Source organism: Callospermophilus lateralis, chromosome 18 (assembly GCF_048772815.1).
Source record: "Callospermophilus lateralis isolate mCalLat2 chromosome 18, mCalLat2.hap1, whole genome shotgun sequence".
NCBI classification, from domain to species: Eukaryota; Metazoa; Chordata; class Mammalia; order Rodentia; family Sciuridae; genus Callospermophilus; species Callospermophilus lateralis.
Genome location: NC_135322.1, coordinates 5,439,212 through 5,457,906, shown reverse-complemented (window position 1 = coordinate 5,457,906; position 18,695 = coordinate 5,439,212). Strand labels below are relative to the sequence as shown.

General features: G+C 59.0%; 1 protein-coding gene across 1 annotated transcript; it reads right to left on the bottom strand.

The window, feature by feature from the left end:
• Positions 1-1,606: 1,606 nt before the first annotated feature.
• Positions 1,607-4,517, bottom strand: LOC143384277 (myeloid cell surface antigen CD33-like). Its single transcript, XM_077105919.1, has 3 exons — positions 4,062-4,517; positions 3,596-3,874; positions 1,607-1,643 (listed from the first exon to the last, which is right to left on the bottom strand). Coding segments are annotated over exons 1-3 (726 nt in total). The 5' UTR covers positions 4,507-4,517; the 3' UTR covers positions 1,607-1,641.
• Between the last annotated feature and the right edge of the window lie 14,178 nt (positions 4,518-18,695).

Sequence of the window (18,695 nt, the reverse complement as noted above, 5' to 3'; positions counted from 1 at the left end):
CGACACCCCTGTGTGGAGAGGAGAGAGGGTCACACAGGGCAGGGTGGGGAAGCTGGAGGGGCTGGGCGGGGTCCACCCTGGCAGGACCCTCCTGCCCCTCCTCCTCCTCCCCAGGTGGCCTGATGCCTCACAACACAGGAGTCCCCTCTGCTCCCAGTCCTGCTCTGCATTCACAGACCTGGGTGCAGACCCCTGTTCTGCCATCTCACAGACCCGGGAACTGACTCAGAGAGGAGGGGCTTCCCCTCACGCACCCTCCATCCCAAACACCACTGGGGTCCTGGGCCTCTGTGCCCAGCACTGGGTGCACAGGAGGGGGCAGTGCAGAGGGAGCCCTGTGGGTCAGTGTCAGAGGGGACCAGTGTGGATTGCTGAATAGGCAGGTGATGGCCAATGGCAACTGTAGAGGACAGGGGACAGGTGACCACAGAGGTCCTTGTCCTGTGGAGCTCAGGTGGGAGGCCCGGGGACTGCGACTGCCACCAGGTGTGGGGAGCTGTGCCCACCAGAGCCTGGGCAGCCATGGAGAGGGGCCGAGCTGCCTGGAGGGTTTGGAGACCAGCCCTTCTCTGCTGAGCCCAGTTCTGGGCTCTATGTCCACAGCGCTGACCGTGACCCTGCCTTTCCTGCCCCAAATGCCAGGGCAGGCTGCTCAGGGGCTCCTCTTCTGCAGTGAGGAGAAGCAGTGCTTTTCAAACTCAGTGGGGACAAGGACAGTTGGTGCAGGTCCTGCTGATGGGCTGGGGGAGGGAGTGAGGCAGGAAGGAGTGGGGGGGAGCTGGGCTGAGGGGGGAGGGCTGCCTTAGGCTGACTTCAGAGGAACAGGAGTACCTTGGTGCAGGTGGGCAGAGGGAGAAGGGTGGGGGACTGGGCTGGAGAGGGGCCAGGTCTCTGTTGGGCTGTGGGGACAGGAGGGCCATCAGAGATGGGGAACCCAGCAGGTGAAGGGTGCAGGGATGTGTCAGCCACTCACTTCTGAGGTTCTGACATCAGGGCCTTGCCCACCCCAGACACTGCCTCTCCCAGAGCCCATTCCCAGGGACAGCAGAGCACACGCCTACTATGCACCTTTCCCTGCAGACCAGTACCCAGACCCCAGACCAATCACGTCCTCCTGGAGCCCTTCCTCTCTGGACGACCATCACGTACCCTAATAACCTAGGGCAAGGCGCCAGGCAACAGAGACCCCCCAACCCCAGGCTCTGCTGACACAGAGCAGCCAGTCCTACCCGCTGCCCACCCGGTCTCGCCCAGGCCCTCAGCATGGGCTCCTGCCCACGTCTTCCCCTCACCCTGTCCCCGACCAGCCCTCCTGCTCCACGAGTGGCCTTGCGTGGCGTGGCCTGCCTGTTCCTCTAGGAACTGGAAGTCACACACTCTCTTCACACAAGGCCATGGTCCCCTGCAGACTGGCCTTGCCATGTCTCAACACTGAGACCTAAACTCTAAAACAAGGGACAGCGACCAGCTCAGTTCTAGGCATGCTGAGTGGGCACCACCGTGGCCACCTGGGGACATGCCCTGGGGACAGGCTGGATCCCAGGGTGCACAGGGCACTTACCAGGGAGGCTGGCTGGAGGGCGGGCTGGGTGTCACTCATGTCCTCTGCTGCCCTGGCTGCCTTCCTCCTGTGGGACTTCACTCTGAGAGGACACGGGTGTCTTTGAGCCTGGTTTGCTCAGATGCTGGGTCACTGTCATAGACTGGAGTACGTGACTATGGCAGGTTTAGGTCAGTGGTGGCCTGGTGGCCTTCACCATGGGACTTTGTGACAAGGTCCCCTCTCCACCCTGCTTCCTGGGCATCTGAGGCTGGGGCTGGGAGGGGACAGGCTTGCCCTGAGGCTGCAGCCTGGATCCTCAACACCACTGCACCCCATCTTGGTCCCAGGCCCTCAGAACCCCTCCAGGTCCCTCCAACCCTGGATCCCCCATCTCCTTCCCTGACCCACCCCCGACCCCAGGCTGAGGCTCACATGGAGAAGGTGAGACAGAGACCGAGGGCCACCAGGGCCATGACGCCAGCCCCCCCGATGGCCCCCCAGAGCACTCCTGCTGCTGCGTTTGTCCCCTGACTCCCTGCAGAGAGAAGAGACTTGGGTGACCTCCAATCTTGGTGACCAAGCACGTGTCCCTCCTCCCCAGCACTCGGGGGCCTCACCTCCCACGTGGGTTCAGCCCCTAAGTCTTCCCACCCTCAGAAGACGTCAGCCTGTCAGGGACCTTAGGAGGAGGACACAGCTCACCCTGTGCCTCCTGTCCACCCTGGCTCTTGTCCAGACCTAGGACCCCAGTCTCTCTCCACCCAGGGACTCCATGCCACAGACCCCAGACCTGGCCACAGTGGGGCCATGAAGCTATAGGGGACAAGGACTTTCCATTAGAGACAGGGACAGGGACAGAGAAGGTGCAGGACCCTGACGGACCTCATCCCTCCCTCGTCCCTAGTCCCCTCTCCTGGTCTCCGCTGGCCCTGTCACTCAGGGTCAGAGGGCTCCCTGGGCCTGCAGAAGGGACGAGAAGCAGGTGGAGCAGGGAATCCATGTCAGGCCTCGGGTCAGACCTGGGCAGCCTCCGGGGACCTCGACACCTGGAGTCGGGGTGTCCCTGGGCAGTGGAGGTCCACAGTTGAGGAGGACTCCTGAGGGAACCACCCCTGCCCTGGGGTCTCACTGTCCAGGGAGGGGACCAGATGCCATTGCCATGGGAACAGGCCGTGGTGCTGATCTCTGGGCAGAGGTCAGGGCCAAGGGAGGAAGGATTGACAGGAAAAGCAGAGAGTCCCAGAGATGTTTCAAGGGCTCTTCTGTGCGACTGTGCTATGGGGTCAAACCCCACAGAACGTACGACTCCAAGGGTGGCCCTGCCGAGACTGAGGCCTCCAGGTGACAGTGACGTGTCCACGTAGGTTCGTGGACTGTAGTAACTGGCCCCCTCTGGAGCATGAGGTCTCCCGACTCAGGAGGTGGTGCACACAGGGCACCTGGTGTGTGGGAAATCTCTGCACCTGTCGCTTGGTTTTTCAGTGAAACTTCATTTCCTCTAAAATGTAAAGACTATTTTTCAAATGTCCCTGAGACATTCAGTGATTGAAAAAAAATAAAAAAGACAGAAAATCCTTTACGGTATTCAAAAAGCTAGCTGCTGGTTACCCCCAAATGTCCTTATCCAATTATAGGAGGATACTTGAGGAATGAGACCTGAGGGGGGCTTCCCGGGGGGGGGGACCTACAGCCTCTCCAGTATTCCAACACCTGGAAGCCAGGTCTCCACCAGCCCGGCTCAGAGAGCACAGCACTAACAGCCCCGGGGAGGCTGGGCCACCCCTGGGGACATTGACTGCAGGGTTCTCTGCAGCACCGTGGACAGGAAGGTGGTTTGTTTCCCCTTTTAGTTGGATTGAAGATGAGGCAGCACTCCCCACACCCACCCCATGACCACAGACACACAGAGGGACAGGGCCTGTGCCCTCCAAGGTCCCTGACTCAACCAGACCCCCAGGACACAGCCACAAAGTGTTCCTAGCTCTGGGACCCAAGCCTCCTTCCCTGCCCCTCACAGCCCCAAGGACCCAGGTGTCCTGGCCCATTACTCACAGGTGACATTGAGCTGGATGGTTCTCTCTGTGGTCACGCCAGCTGCAGGGAACTTCACCTGACAGGTGAGGTTGGTGCCATGGTCCTGGGGCCGCGGGGTGAGGGTGAGCACCGAGGAGTGGATGATGTTGGGGCCCAGGGAGGACACAGAGGTCCCTACCCAGGAGAAGGTGGGGGGCGTCCCCTGCTCACAGGCCCAGGGCACAGAGCAGGTCAGGTTGCTGGGATGGCAAGACTCCAGGGTCCCAGGGATGAGGATGTCAGGGGTGTGGGTCAGGGCTGGTGAACAGAGGGGGACAGGCAGGGTCAGGAGGGAGGGTGGGAGGTGGGGCCCTGAGAGAAGCTCAGGCTCTGACCCAGCTGCTCCCTGAGCCCCTAATGCCTGAGCCCCAACTCCCCCAGGGCAGGGTCCCACCCAGCTCTGCCCTGTGACCTCCCTGAGGTTGCCCTGGAGCTGGAGTCTTACCTGTCACATGCACTGAGACCATCTTGTCACAATAATTCCACTTAAACTCTCCTTTCTCCAACCGGAGGAAGTAGGAGCCACTGTCGCTGCGCTTGGCATCTGTGATGCTCAGGGAGCAGTTGTTGGTTCCTGGGTCCCCGAGGAGGTGGAACCTGCCCTGGGTCTCGTTACTCACTTTCCGTATAGAGTTGGTGGCCACTGTGGAGCCTTGATCTGTATTGTCCCCTGCACGGAACCAGGAGACAGAGACTTGGCCATTCTCTGAGCCACGGTAGGAGAAATTGCAGGGCATCAGGACACACAGACCCTCCTGCACCGTCACGGAGTTGGACACATACACACTGAGTTCTGGATCCTGAGGGGAGCGTCCCGGGGGAAGCTGAGTGTCATCACAGGCCCCCTCCACTGCCCACAGCAGGGACAGCAGCAGCAGCAGCCGCAGCATCGGGAGGCAGAGGGTCCTGGGCTCCTGGGACTGAGCAGAGCAGTGAGAACCTGCGGAGGGGAAGCTGCAGGACCCACGGAAGCTGGGGAGGGGCCGAGGCCTGGGCGGTTCTCAGAAGAGGAACCTCAGACCCGCTCACCACTGCAGTCCATCTGCTCTGTGCTGAGGAGAGACACCCCACAGCCAGAGACCCAGAGGCCTGCCAGAGAGGGGCAGAGGAGAGAGGAGACCAGGCCCTGCCCCGTCTTGGGTGCTTCCTTGGTACACTCAGGACAGGACCAGGACCCTGGGGACACTGGGAGTCCGTGACACTGGCAGGGTTCTGAGTCCTCCCACCCTGAGGGCTTTTCTGTGTGTACTGGTCACACCAGGAGCTGGCCAACTCCTGCTTGGGCCTAGGGCCAGACTCATCTCATTCCGTGGAGTGGTCAGTCCTGCAGGAGGGACTCTGTAGGGGCCACATCTGAGCACAAGAAAGGCAGAGGGACACAGCCAGCCAGACACTCTGTGCAAACCACCAGGCGCTCCCTGCACTGCTGGTGAGGCCACCAGAGGCTGCCCCCTGGTCCCCACCTGGGGCGCCCCACGCAGGAGCTCAGCCTCAGCTGCCTGCCCCAGAGCCCCAGGTGCTGGGGAGTTGGCCACCTGCCTTGGTAGCATGAGGGTGGGGTTCAATAGGGCACAGCACTGTCCCAGTGTCCAGTGCAGACACCAGGTCAGTGACCCTCTAGAACAGGGGCCACGCGGTGTCCTCAGGAGGCACAGAGAGGGGGCAGTGTCCTCAACCAGAGCTGAGGGACCTCTCTCCCAAGAGTGCTGCCTGCTGGGCGAGCACTGGGGCCATTTGGGGACGTCCCTGTCACACACATTGGCACTTCCACATTAGTGTGCCTCTCACTGTGAAGTGGCCCCCGAGGGACGTCAGGTGTCCAGACAGCCCCAGGCTCACAGGACAAGGCGCAGTGCTCAGCTCGCGGGTCCCCTCCCCCAGCGGGGGCTCAGGTCTGCTCCACTCTCCTGGCTCCTCATAGTCCAGGGTCATCGCGGGTTGGCTGTGTCCCAGGAGCTCCTTTCATGACGACCACCCACGTGGCTTCTGTGACACCTCCACACACTCACCTGGTGACAATGGGTTGTGTCAGGCCTGGTGACAGTGACAGAAAGCTGCTCTAAATATAGAAACACAAGGACAAGCCGCTTATGTGTGGAGGAGAGTCCCCATGTCACTTGGTGAAGATTTGGGAGAGGTTGGCGTGATCCCTGGCAAGAGTGTAGGTTCCCATTTAGGTGACATCTGCCAACTCCTCCCCACGGGGCGGTACCACTCATTGTCCCGCTGTCAGCCTCGGGGAGCTCTGGTGGCTGCAGGTCCTCTTCAGCATTTGGGGACAACGGGGTGTCCCTAAACTTAAGTCATGTTAACCATCCTGTTCCTTTGTGAAGGTTTCCTTGGTGCGTCACAGTTGAGCCCGAGAGCAGGGTCACTGGGACACCGTCATCTGGGCAGGGAAGGTGACTGGCTCCACTCAGTCCCATGCTGTCCCCTCCCTCTGTCCTCCACCTGTCCCCTCCCCCACCCCCTGGGCTCTTCTACTGATTCACTGTCCTCTCCTTGGGGCTCTGTTGGAGCAGGACAAGGTGGGATTCAGGCCCTGTTCCTGGGGACGCACAGCAGGACTTGGTCCACTGCAGCCCACGGTCCTCCCCTCTGGTCGCTGTATTCCCCTGGAGCAGGCCGCGCACCGCCCCTGGCTGCAGTCTCCAGCCCCACAGGCCAAGGCTGCTGAGCAGCGTCTCCTCACTGACTGCCCTGGATTCTCTGTGCCCAGTGGAGCCTCTTCCTGGGCCCCGCCATGGAGACCCCAGTCCCCTGTGAACTCTCCTGCTCCAGGCCCCTCAGTGGAGATGGTGCTGTCCCTGTGCCTGGCCTCCTGTGCTCAGGGGGCACCCTGCTGAGGCTCCTGCTGGGTCCTCCTCCCCTGCAGGTTAGGGCAGGCTGGGTTGGTCCAGCAGCTGCTGAGGGACAGGTGGCCGCTTCCCCTTAGCTACAGTGAATGCTGCCACAGTGACCCTGGGGTGGACACGTTGCCTCCCAGGTCTGTGTGGGCTCCCTGGGGGTGGTCACAGTGGAACCTCTGGTGAGCAGATCAGCTGTTCCTGGTCTTTTGAGGAACCATGGCTCTGCCCTCCACAGCAGCTGCCCCCTTTCTCCTTCTCAGCACAGAGCACAAGCCTCCAGCCCCCACGTCCTCCTCCTCACTGGCATTGCCCATTTTAAAATAGGACCCTCATGGTGGGTGTGAGGGACACGTATTTAACAGGTGCAGTGTGAAGGGTGACGTGGAGGTTTGGGGTTGCACTTCTCTGGTGTGTGTCTTCATGCTTAGCCACCATTTGTATACCTTGGAGAAGTGTCTCCAGCCATGTGTTCATTCCTTATGGGAGAGATGACCAATCAAGTGAGCACCATCTTTACTCCTTTGTCATTTGCAGATGGCTTGGTTTTGAGGGTCCTTCCTTGAGGATTGAACCCACTGCCCCACACGTGCTGGGCAAGGACTCCACCACTGAGCTACAGGTCATCCCAGGGGATCCTCCCTTGACATGCTCTGGACACAGGACACTCCCTTGTCCCAGGGTTTCCTCAGAGAGGGTAACGTTCCCTCTCCCCCTTGAATGTCCTTTCCCCAGAGCAGGTCCACGCCCCCCCCCAACACACAGGTGTTGCACACCAGGATTCCACGAGTGTGGAGGGGCCAGAAGAGCTGTGCAAGGAGATGAGCAAGGTCAAGCTCAGAGGATGGGGTGGCCAAGGTAGGGGACCAGCCTACATGTCCACCAGTGGGTGATCGTCTGTGAAAAACTGATGCACACACACACACACACACACACATGTACACATACACACACACACATGTACACATGCACACCCACCGCATGCTCTTATACAACTTTGGAAAAGAAGGAAATCCTGCACTTTTCAAGACACACACAAGCTTGGATGACATGGGGTTAAGGGAAATAAGCCAGAAATAGAAGGACAAATATCCCATGTGTCATCGAATGTGCTCTGACAGAGTCACACTCATGTGCAAGAGCATAGGGCTGGGATGAGCCAGGTGAGAGGAGGGCACAGAGCTGCACCTGGGAGGAATGAGTCCAGGGGTAGAGGGTGCCCAGGGGACAAGGTCAGTGTGACGTGCAGCGTATTTCAGCACAGCCAAAAGAGCTCCTTCCAATCTCCCCAGACACAGCAACAGGGCAGACACTGCCATGCACAGAGCATCTTCCCACAGCACAGGGTGTGCCAGGTGGGAGCGCAGAGGGGCTGGTGGGGTTGAGGGCGCTCACCTGGGAGTCCCTGTGCTCAGCACTCCATGCTGTAGGGAGTGTCACAGCTCAGTGCTGCACACAGTGAGCAGATGTCGCCTCTATCTGTCCATAAGAGAGTGACATTAGTGATGGTAACAACAGAGCACAGCGGTGAATATTCACAAGTGCCTCGTTGTGCATAAATACGGGACATTTTATCTCTCAGTTGGACCACACTGACCTGGAAATGTCTCTTGACCGTGTCGAAGGCGTCCACATAAATGGTCAGACCAACAGACAAAGCTGTGGCCCTGGAGTGTGGGAGCCGCTCTGAGTGGCCAGGCCTTCCAGTCCTGACTCACCAGGCTCTGACAAACCAGGGCATTCACTGTGGCCTGGGCAGGGTCCCGCTAGGAGTGCAAGGGAGTCTTCTGTGTGGCCTTAACCCTGGGGCTGAGATCCACTCACCTGTTCCCTTGTAGTCCTGCCCCTTCTGCCTTTATGGACAGAAATTTCTAAGAACAGTTTCCTCAGACATAAAAGCTGACTTCTGAAGTTCTCTCTCTCTCCCTCCCTCCCTCTTTCCCTACTTCCCTCCCTCCCTCTCTCTGTCTCTCTCCCTCTCCCTCCCTCTCTCTCCCTCTCCCTCCCTCCCTCCCTCTCTTTATTCCTCTCTCTCCATCCCTCTCTCTCCCTCCCTCTTTCTCTCTCCCTCTCCCTCCCTCTCCATCCCTCCCTCCCTCTATTCCTCTCTCCATCCCTCTCTCTCCTTCCATCCCTCTCTCCCTCCATCCCTCCCTCTCTATTCCTCTCTCTCCATCCCTCTTCCTCCTTCCCTCCCTCTCTCCATCCCTCTCCCTCCCTCCCTCCCTCTCTCTATTCCTCCCTCTCCCCCTCTCCCCCCTCTCTCTCCCCCCACCACCCCCCAGTGTCCTGAAGCCTTTGTGAAGGTCAGTTGTGTCTGTGTTTTATTTTTTGTCCCTGCAGATTTACATGGCGACCTTAGTTCAGCTGCAGGTGCTGGTTGGGGGCAGCAGTGAAGGTCACTAATGACAACTGTGCTTCTTCTCCACTGCCCAGGTGACTCACTGTTCCCCAGTGACACAGTGTGATATCCAAAGGCTGGACTCTCTCCTCTGTCCCCAGGGTGCAGCCAGCTCCCTTCCCAGGATCCCTGTGGGGCCAGGAGCCTCTCAGAACCCCCCTCCTCCCACAGCCCTGCCCCTCTGTGTCCATTGGTTGCTCAGGGAAGCCTGCTGCCACCACCCCTGCCCTTCTCCCCACACTGACCACATCCCTGGACACTCTGACCTTCCAGCTCTTCCCAGCGCGTCCTCCCCACACCCTGCCTGGTCCTGCCTCCCCTAGCTCCTCAGGAGGCTGCGTGTCCCCTTCCCTTCTCTGGGCACCCAGGACCCACTCTGGCCAACAACCACGGAAGCACAGGGTCCTGCTAATGCCACGTGCACCTAGGGCCTGCTGTCCTTGCAGGTCCTGCTGTCCTCGCAGGCCCTGGGTCCTGGGCTCAGCCTGCAGGGCCAGTCCGCATCCTCCCACCTCTGCTCTCCCCCCTCTGTGCCCAGTCACTCCACAGAGCACAGCGGTGGCCTCTGGTCTGAGTCAGGGCGCCCTGCTCCCTGTACCCCTTCCCAGGTCCCTTCCTCAGGGAGCACCAGCCTGTCTCCCCGCCCCCCACCAGCTTTGCCCAAAGGCCACCCACAGCCATGGCCCCAGAGCCTGTCCCCCGCCACCAGCTGCCCCCTGCTCCACCTACGACAGACGCCCGTCAGTGCCATGTGTCCTTGCCCACTGTTTATGATGGTTTCCATTCCTGCCACCTCTGCAAGGACGGCTGCTTGATGGCAGCTCCCAGGGAGACCCTGGGACAGGGAGGACCTCCACATCAGTGACGTCACAGCCCTAATCACGGGTGGACGCTACCCCAACACCTGCAGGAACCACACACACACACACTCTCACACACACACACACACACACACACACACACACACACACACACACACGCCTGGACCTGAAGGAGGACCAAGAGGGCAGAGGCAGGAGGAGGGGGCGGAGCTGCGTGTCAGGAGCAGGGTCTGCCCCTGTCAAGTCTCGGACCCCAGCAGCCTGGCCCTGAGGGTGTGGGGGTCAGCAGAGGAGGGAGGACGGCTCTGGGGGAGAGTCCACAGCACGGCCCTGGGAGGCCCTCTCCTCCAGGCTCCCCTGTTCCCCTGTCACCGTCCATGGAGGGGACACGCAGCTGGTCATGCCGTGGAGGAAGTGGGCACACTCTAGAGCTGAGTCGGACACAGTGAGCAGGGGAGACGAGCACCACAAGTGACCAGGGTCAGGGGAATACACATGAGGGAGGCCAGGCTTAGGAGGAAAGAAAGGCCAGGTGCTGAGGGGACCAGGGAGTTCAGCAAGGCCGTGGTGGGGACCCACCTGGCTCTGCTGTAGAGATGGAGGGCTGAGCCAGGGTCACAGGGGACCCAGCCAGGAAGGTGGGCTTCAGGACAAGAGGGACAGCTCATCTGTGGAGCTGGGCAACCTGTGGACATCAGAGGGGAGGGGTCCCTGGGCATGTGGGATGCAGAGACGCTTCGTCACTGACCTGGGACTAACTGGTGACAGCGTTTGCAAGCTCCTCACCCATTGCTGGCCTAGCTGCCCTCTTCCTGCAGGACCTCACCCTGAGGGAAGAGACCAGGGCCTTCAGAGGGCAGCTTGGTGCAATGGGCAGTGGTCCCTGCCCTGTGCCCTGTCAGGGGCTGGAGGTGACTGAGGGAAGCCGAGGAGGCCTGGCCTAAGACCTCATTGAGAGACCCACTTCCCCCACATTGGGCCAGAACTGGGGACAGACAGCGACGGCCCATGGCCCAGGCAGAGTCCTCAGCACTCGTTCTTGACCCCTTGGGTCCCCAGCTCTGGGACTCTGGGATGCAGTGCCAGGTGCCTGCCCTGCCCACACCTCCTCTCCACCCCTGGGCAGCGCTGACCTGAGCAAGATGAGGCAGAGGCCGAGGAGCAGGATCTTGACAGCCACCTCCCCGATGGCCACCAGGACCACCTGGGCCATGGGCCCTGACCTCCATGCAGAAAAGTGGACGAGGCCAGGGTCACCTGCTAATCCACAACCCGAGTCCCTCCTCCACCTGAGGCCATGGACATGGCTCCTCCAGGCCTCCTCCATCCCTAGTGTGGGGCCATCAGCCCAGGCCTCCCCCAGGCCCTGACTGAACAGCAGCTGGACAGACAGGACATAACTTCCTCATTGTCACAACGAAGTCTTTCGTCAATCGATTTCACCATCAAGAAAATGAAAGACAACACACAGAACTGGAGCACAGAGTGGCCAGTCACAGGGTGGGGGTGGACAGGTCATTGTCCAGTGTGTGGAAAACCCTCCTAGGGCTCCAGTGACCAAGGACCCACACACCCAGGCTAAAGCAGGATCCTGGGATTTGAAAACACCCCCTCTGAAGGGACCTACAAATGACCACACGTACAGGAAAATGTCCCCATCTCCCTCCACGGGGACCTTCATGACAGTCAAAGCTGCACTGAGTGTCCCCTTCACACCCACATCAGAGCACAGTTTGCACAAAGGAAAACCCCACTGTTGGTGAGAGTGTGGAGAATTCAGGACACGTGGACACTGCCGGTGGGAATTCAGACTGTCTGACGCTGGGGGAGGGGCTGTGCAGCCTGACACAGGGACAGTGACAAGAGTCTAGGTAGCTCCACCTGCAGGTTATACCCAAGGAACAGGAAACCCCTACTCAAAGCAAAACACCAGCCCTCCCAGCCAATGTTCATAATGGCCAAAGGGCGGGAACAGCCCTCCTGTCCATCAACTTGTGAATGGATGAGCAATCGTGGTCTTGCCCACAATAGATACTGGACCCTTGGGAAGGAGTGCGGTGCTCCTCTGTGTAACAGGGAAGAACCTTACATCACTGTCTGGTGAGCGAGGCCAGAACAGAAGCCACTCTTGTGTGATTGCACTTCTATGCATCGTCCAGAGAGCAAATCCACAGAGACTACATCAGGTTAGTGTTGGCCAGAGGAGGAGACCTGCTTCCTGGGTGCAGGGCTTCCATCTGGGTGATGAACGTGTTCTGGGACTTCACAGAGGTTGTGGGTCACATCACTGCACAGGCACAAGATGCCACGTCTTGTGTAAAGTGGATTGTGGTGGGATTTATCTCAATAAAAATGTGTGGGTGTAAGTTTATAAACTACAGGGAGATTTGAAATTGGCCTGACATGGGCAGAGATCCAAGGGTTCTTCCAGGAGTAGAGGGTGTCGCTCAGTGGTGACTAGGTCCTGAGCCCTGAGTTCAATCCCCAGCACCAGAAGCACAACCAGACAGGGGGTCCTCCCCACCTGGCCTGGTGGACACCCTCACTGGCCCCTCGCTGGTGGGAGTTACTGTCTCCACTCTGAGGGGAGAAGCACCTGGTCATGCCCCAGAATGAGAAGAGCTTGGGACCCAGGTGCCTCTGCGTTCAGGAGCTGAGCTCACTGAGTGCACACCCAGCTGTGGACGGAGGCTCAGGACCATCCGCTGCTCAATCCTCTGGGCTGAATGGACTCAGAGCCAGGATGGCATGTTGTTGGAAGCTGCCCACAGAACAGGGTCCATCTATGCTGTGGGACACCACCAGGAACAAGGACATGAGTGCTACTGGCATCCAGTGACCTCTCAGTCCTCAGGTGTACAATCCACCTTTTATGGAACTGGTCACTTCTGGGAGGGACCTAGGCTCTGGGGACAGACTGCTGTGCGTGTTCTGTGTGTGCCCTGGACTGTGCCTCCTCCCACAAGCACTTAGATCAAAGCTGTTGGGGAATAAGAAGAGGAGGCTGGAGGTGGGTCCAGGAGGAGGCTGGGAGGGGGCCTGGGAAGCCCAGGTCTGCTGTGAGAGTGTCACCCTGTCCCTCTGGTGGTGAGGGGCAGGTGCTAGAGTCCCAGGGAGCCTAGGAGGGTGGGGACAGGTGCTCAAGGCAGTGGTGGGGCTGATGGTGGGGAGTGGTCACTGGATTCCCCAACAAGGGGCTCTGTCACCAGGTTAGTCCAGCATGAGGGGGACCCAGCTCTGTCCTGAACTGAGGTGGCCCTGCTCCCCCAGCCCCAGCGAGGCTGCCCCCTGCCTGGGCCAGTCCCTGGGGAGACACTGACTGCAGGGTTCTCTGCAGCTTGGTGGACAGGAACATGGTTTGCTTCCCCTTTTAGTTGGATTGAAGATGAGGCAGCACTCCCCACACCCACCCCATGACCACAGACACACAGAGGGACAGGGCCTGTGCCCTCCAAGGTCCCTGACTCAACTAGGTCCCCAGGACATGAACAAAAATTGTCCTTAGCCCTGGGACCCAACCCTCCTTCCCTGCCCCTCAAACCCCCAGGAAATTAGGTGTCCTGGCCCATCACTCACAGTGACATTGAGCTGGATGGTTCTCTCTGTGGTCACACCAGCTGCAGGGAACTTCACCTGACAGGTGAGGTTGGTGCCATGGTCCTGGGGCCACAGGGCGAGGGTGAGCACCAAGGAGTGGTTGATCCCATGGCCCAGGGAAGTGAGGGCAGCTGAATTCCAGGAGAAGGTGGGAGGCATTCCCTGCTCACAGGCCCAGGGCACAGGGCAGGTCAGGTTGCTGGGACGGCAAGAATCCAGGGTCCCAGGGATGAGGATGTCGGGGGTGTGGGTCAGGGCTGGTGAGCAGAGGGGGACAGGCAGGGTCAGGAGGGAGGGTGGGAGGTGGGGCCCTGAGAAGCTCAGACTCTGACCCAGCTGCTCCCTGAGCCCCTAATGCTTGAGCTTCAACTCCCCCAGGGCAGGGTCCCACCCAGACCTGTCCTGTGACCTCCCTGAGGGTGGCCCAGAACTGGAGCAGTACTGTCACATGCACTGAGACTTGGTTTGCACAATAGCTCCACCTGAACCTTCCTTTCTCCATCTGAAAGAAGTACAAGCCACTGTCACTACTCTGTGTGTGTCTGATGCTCAGGGAGCAGTTGTTGGTTCCTGGGTCCGCGAGGAGGTGGAACTGACCCTGGGTCTCCTCCCGCCCTGTCCGATAAGGGTTGTTGGTGGCCACTGGAGAGTCGTGGTCTGTATTGGCCCCTGCTCAAAACCAGTAGCCAGAGACCGGGCCACTCCCTGAGCCGGAGTAGGAGAAGCTACAGGGCACCAGGACACACAGAACCTCCTGCACTGTCACGGACTTCAGCACATCCACCCCGAATCCTGGATCCTGAGCCAGGCACCACGGGGGAAGCTGAGGGCCATCATTGTGCCCCCTCCCTGGTCCCTCTGCACAGGCCCCCTCCACTGCCCACAGCAGGGACGGAAGCAGCCGCAGCATTGGGAGGCAGAGGGTCCTGGGCTCCTGGGACTGAGCAGAGCAGCCAGAGCCTGCTGAGGGGAAGCTGCCGGACCCACGGAAGCTGGGAAGGGACCGAGGCCTGGGAAGTTCTCAGAAGAGGAACCTCAGACCCGCCCTCCAGGGGAACTTGCCCTTCTGCACAGAATGGACGGAAACCCACCTCCAGGGCCCAGAGACCACTCAGAGGGGAACCAGGGCCCCATCTGCCCCTTTCTCTGGGCTTCCTGGATTCCAGGGGCCTGGGCGGGAAATGTGTGCACCGCCCACCGTTCCTTTAGGATCAGCCATGCACATCCTGTCTGGGGTCAGACAGGGACCTCTGAGGTCCCCTGAGGCCCAAGAGATGGGAACACCACGTCTAGGAGTGCTCCTGCCCAGGCTGAGGTGCTGCTGTGCCCCTTATTTTGCACCAGGAAGTGGTCCCTCCCTGGGTTGGCATGAGAAAGTCACAAGGTGGTCCCAGGCTGTCTCTCAGCCTTGCTCAATTCCACCCCTAGGACCCTGGCCACCTGGGCAGGCACTTCATAATATTTGACTTGGCCATGGCGGAGCTCCTGCCCCCTAGTGGGTGGAGGCCAGAGATGCGCTACCATCTGACCCTGCAGAGAGCAGTCCCCCAGCATCAGGTCAGCAGGGTCAAGAGCACCAGGTTGAGGAGCCCTGGAGGCAGCCTGTGCAGCCAGGTGTGGGCATCGGGGGCTAGAAGGCGGGCAGCGTCCTGGTGACGGGTGCAGGCAGCCATCGCTCCCTCACTCCCAGTGAACACAGTGGCTTCTGCTCTCTGGCCTCAGAGCCCAGCAGCCAGCTCCGTCCACGCCCTCGAGGGCCTCCCCAGGCCAGGACTCAGACAAGTTGCCAACCAGCACTTAGCTGTGGGTTGAGGCCTCATGTGAGACTGGACGTGGTCTGATGCTTAGCACCTCACTTTTGCTGAGGCTGGCTTTGAACTCGTGATCCTCCTGTCTCAGTCTCCCAAGCCCTGAGATTACAGGTGTGCGCCCCCACAACCAGCACAAATGCAGTCTGGATTCGCTTCTGTGGAGTGTGCCAAATAAAACCAACACCGTCTCCTTCCTTCCTGCCTGTGCTGAGGTTATTGCATGGCTCCCAGGAAATTGAAGTTCAAAAGGGAAGTAGAGAGAGATTGTGGTGAGTCATGGAGACTCGCAGGCTCACAGAGCATGAGTCAGCCAAGCCTTGGTAGGTTTGAGGAGTTTCTTCTTAGTGATCATCGAAAACGTGGTGCACATAGAAAATCAGCTTCCAGCAGGTAAAACAGAGCACATGGGCACAACCAGACCCCCATCTCCTGGGCAGAGCCCACTCCAGGAGCACAACACCACTGGTCAGATGGGCACAGGTTTGGTGTGAACATATCACTGTCACCTGTCAAGACAGGCATTCTCCGACCTTCAGCAGCCCTTGGACATTTGCTGTTTCTGGATCTTCATCTCCTGGACCCCACATCTGCTGTCACAGCCTCTCCCACAATGTGTGCGCCAGGTCCAGGAACCACAACCATGGAATTAATGTTCTCACAAAAATCCCAGTTGTCACCCGTCCAATATGACCTTATGCTTTTTTAAATGAAAAAAAATGCACCAAATCTCTTGCCTGGGACATCTGTGGGTAGACGTGGCTCTGGTGGACTGAACTCCAGGTGTCCATGAAGAAGGCCCATCTCCCCCCTTGGTTTTCCTCGACACTGTTGGTTCTTGTTCCTCTGGTCGTTGACTTTATTCTGCCTGGTTTCAGATCTCGGGTTTATAAAGGTAGTGGCTGAGGTGTCCACTGTAAGACGAGGACCTGGGACCACAGAAAGGTCAGGCAGCTTTCCTTCTGTAGGGGAGCCCCCTGTGCACCCAACGCAGGTGGGTTATGTGGTGAGGGCCCCTCTGTGCTGCCCACCAGGCTACAGGGGTCCACTCTGCTGCCTGGGACCCATCCTCTTTTTCCACCCAGTGCCTCCTGCTGCCTGGCTCTGACCCTGCCCACCAGAGACTCTCCTGCCTCAAGACTTACAGTCTCACCAAGGACGAAAGAGAGCGACAGGGCACACTTGGTGCTGTTAATGCTGTGGTTGGTGATGTTATTCTACTGTCCCCTGAGCCTCGTCTTCTCTGAAAGCTGGTGGGGGGCTCCTGACTCTCCCCATCTTTATCCAGTTCTTGCTCCAGGAGGGATTCCTCCCAGGAGGATGCACAACAAGGTCAAGGAGGCTGTTTCCCCTAACCCCCGGCTTCTTCTGGTGCTGTGAGGCTTGGGGGTGACGGGGCTTGCCCAGATGGGGTGGGGGGGTGAGAAGCCCCCTGCCTTCCTCTCCCCAGATATCACGAGTCACCATTCCTGCAGGCTGCCACCTGATAACAGGGAGGGGCAGGGTACAGCAGGTCCACTCTGGCTGGGCTGGGCCGCACTTTGCCCTGGGAGGGACGGTGATGTTTTGCTATTTTGATAAACAAGAAGGAACAACATTAGACCCCAGAAGGAGGTTAAAGTTTCCTTGGGGCTTCTCACCAAGTTCCCACCTGTCCCTGGGTGGTCACTGGATGCCACCACTCCTGACTAAAGGGACAGGTTTCAGATGAGACACTCCAAGTCATGGAGGATCCAAGAAGGGGTGGCCAGGCCCAGTCGGGGGTCCCCTGAGGAAGGAGCGTGAGTTCCTGAAGGTGGAGGCATCTTCTGGATGATGCTACTGAGATTCATGTGGTCCACCTGTGAGGATCAGAGTTTGTTAGGTTTATGAACAATAGCAAGATTTAACCACTGGACCATAACAGCTTTAGAGCCAGGTCTGGGAGTTCATGACTTTGATAACTGGGTGCTGATATGAGTCACCAACATAGCCACAGACTTCCCTCTGCACGGTGCAGTCCTGGGTTTTGAAGGTCTCAGACAACCATCCCTCACCAGGGACATCCCGTTCCTGTACCCTGTTTGCATACAGTCCCATGTTGCTTAAGGACCCAGTTAGGTTTGGGAAATGTGTCCAGGGGCAGTTTGTTATAGTGTGAATAGCATAGAGTACACTCACACACACCACATGGTGTGGCCTATGACCTGCCTAGTCACACACACACACTCATGCACACATCCACATTATATAACAAGTTATATTATGTGTAACAAGTTCCTCTAGACACACTGGGACTGCAAACAGTTACATTATGTACATGCACACAAACACTATATGTAACAAGGGACATTGTATATATGGAGCTTATTGCTTCTAGGGTCACTATAAACAAAACATCAGATTAAATTACACACACACACACACACACACACACACACACCTACACACAGAGGAACTGGGCTGGTGAGGCTGCAGGCGTGAGGGGCATTGTGTTCCACGGGAGTCAGTTTTTGGTAAGTGGAAGTGCAGGCTGAAATGATGACGTGAAGTTGAGCACAGGGAACACGTCAGCCCCAACACAGGGTCGGTCACCTCTGTACCATACACCATATGTCCCTGACCCACCTGGCTTGTGGGTAGCTGTGGGGATGTGGGCTGGTTTACACTGGCCCCACCAGAAACGTGGATAATGCCCTGTGGTAGGAGGTGGGGATGGCCGCGCGGTCACTAGGCAATGGGTGCTTCCCAGCCCTGTGGTGACCCACGGAACCACCCCCACCCTGTGGTCCCCTGGCAGGGAACGCACCTGCACTGAGTTGGGTCTGGGTGTCTGACGCACACCTTGCAGCCATCCACACGGCCCTGGGGAAGGAAGTCTGTCACCCTTCACTGGCGGTCACAAGTGCTGTCCCTGAACATGTCCACTGCCCCCAAGGGAGGGAAGAACAGGGTGGAGGGGCCAGAGCAGCCGGCCAGAACCCGAGAGGACACGGAAAACGTGGGCCCAGCCCTGGAAGGAAGCCCAGATCAAAGGGAAACGAGACGCCAGGTAAAGTGCTCTCTGCTGTCTTTCATGTGCTTTTCTGTGTCTCCTGGCTCACCAGCAGCAAGTCTGGGTCATAAATATAATACAGACACAGGGACAATTAGAGTCCAGTAATGAGCTCAAGGCAACAGGAGGCCATGAAGATAATGACCTCCTCCCGGGGCCCCTCCTCCCCGACTCCCGCCCTGCGGGGCAGAGTCCACCCTGGGAGGACCAGCACCAGGAAGAGGGGACAGGACAGAGCACATCTCAGAAGACGCAGGTCGGGGGAGGAGAGAGGCTGCCGGCTCTGGGGGGACACTCTTCCTGGGGACCCCAGCAGTTCATGGACCTTCCCGTCCCCAGGCGCGGCCCCTGTAGGCCCCTGTTCCTTGTGGGTAAGCGGGACTGGACCTGTTTTCCAGGACCAGGGAAGGTCAGCTGGGGAGTCAGGCTGGGAGGGAGCCAGAAACCTCCCATCCAGGGCCAGCCCCACTCCCAGGACGGTGGGGAGGGAGGGGAAGGACCCCACTGGACCCTCCTGGGCTCACACACCTGGGCACCACCACCACAGACACAGGCCACAGACGCACACAGAC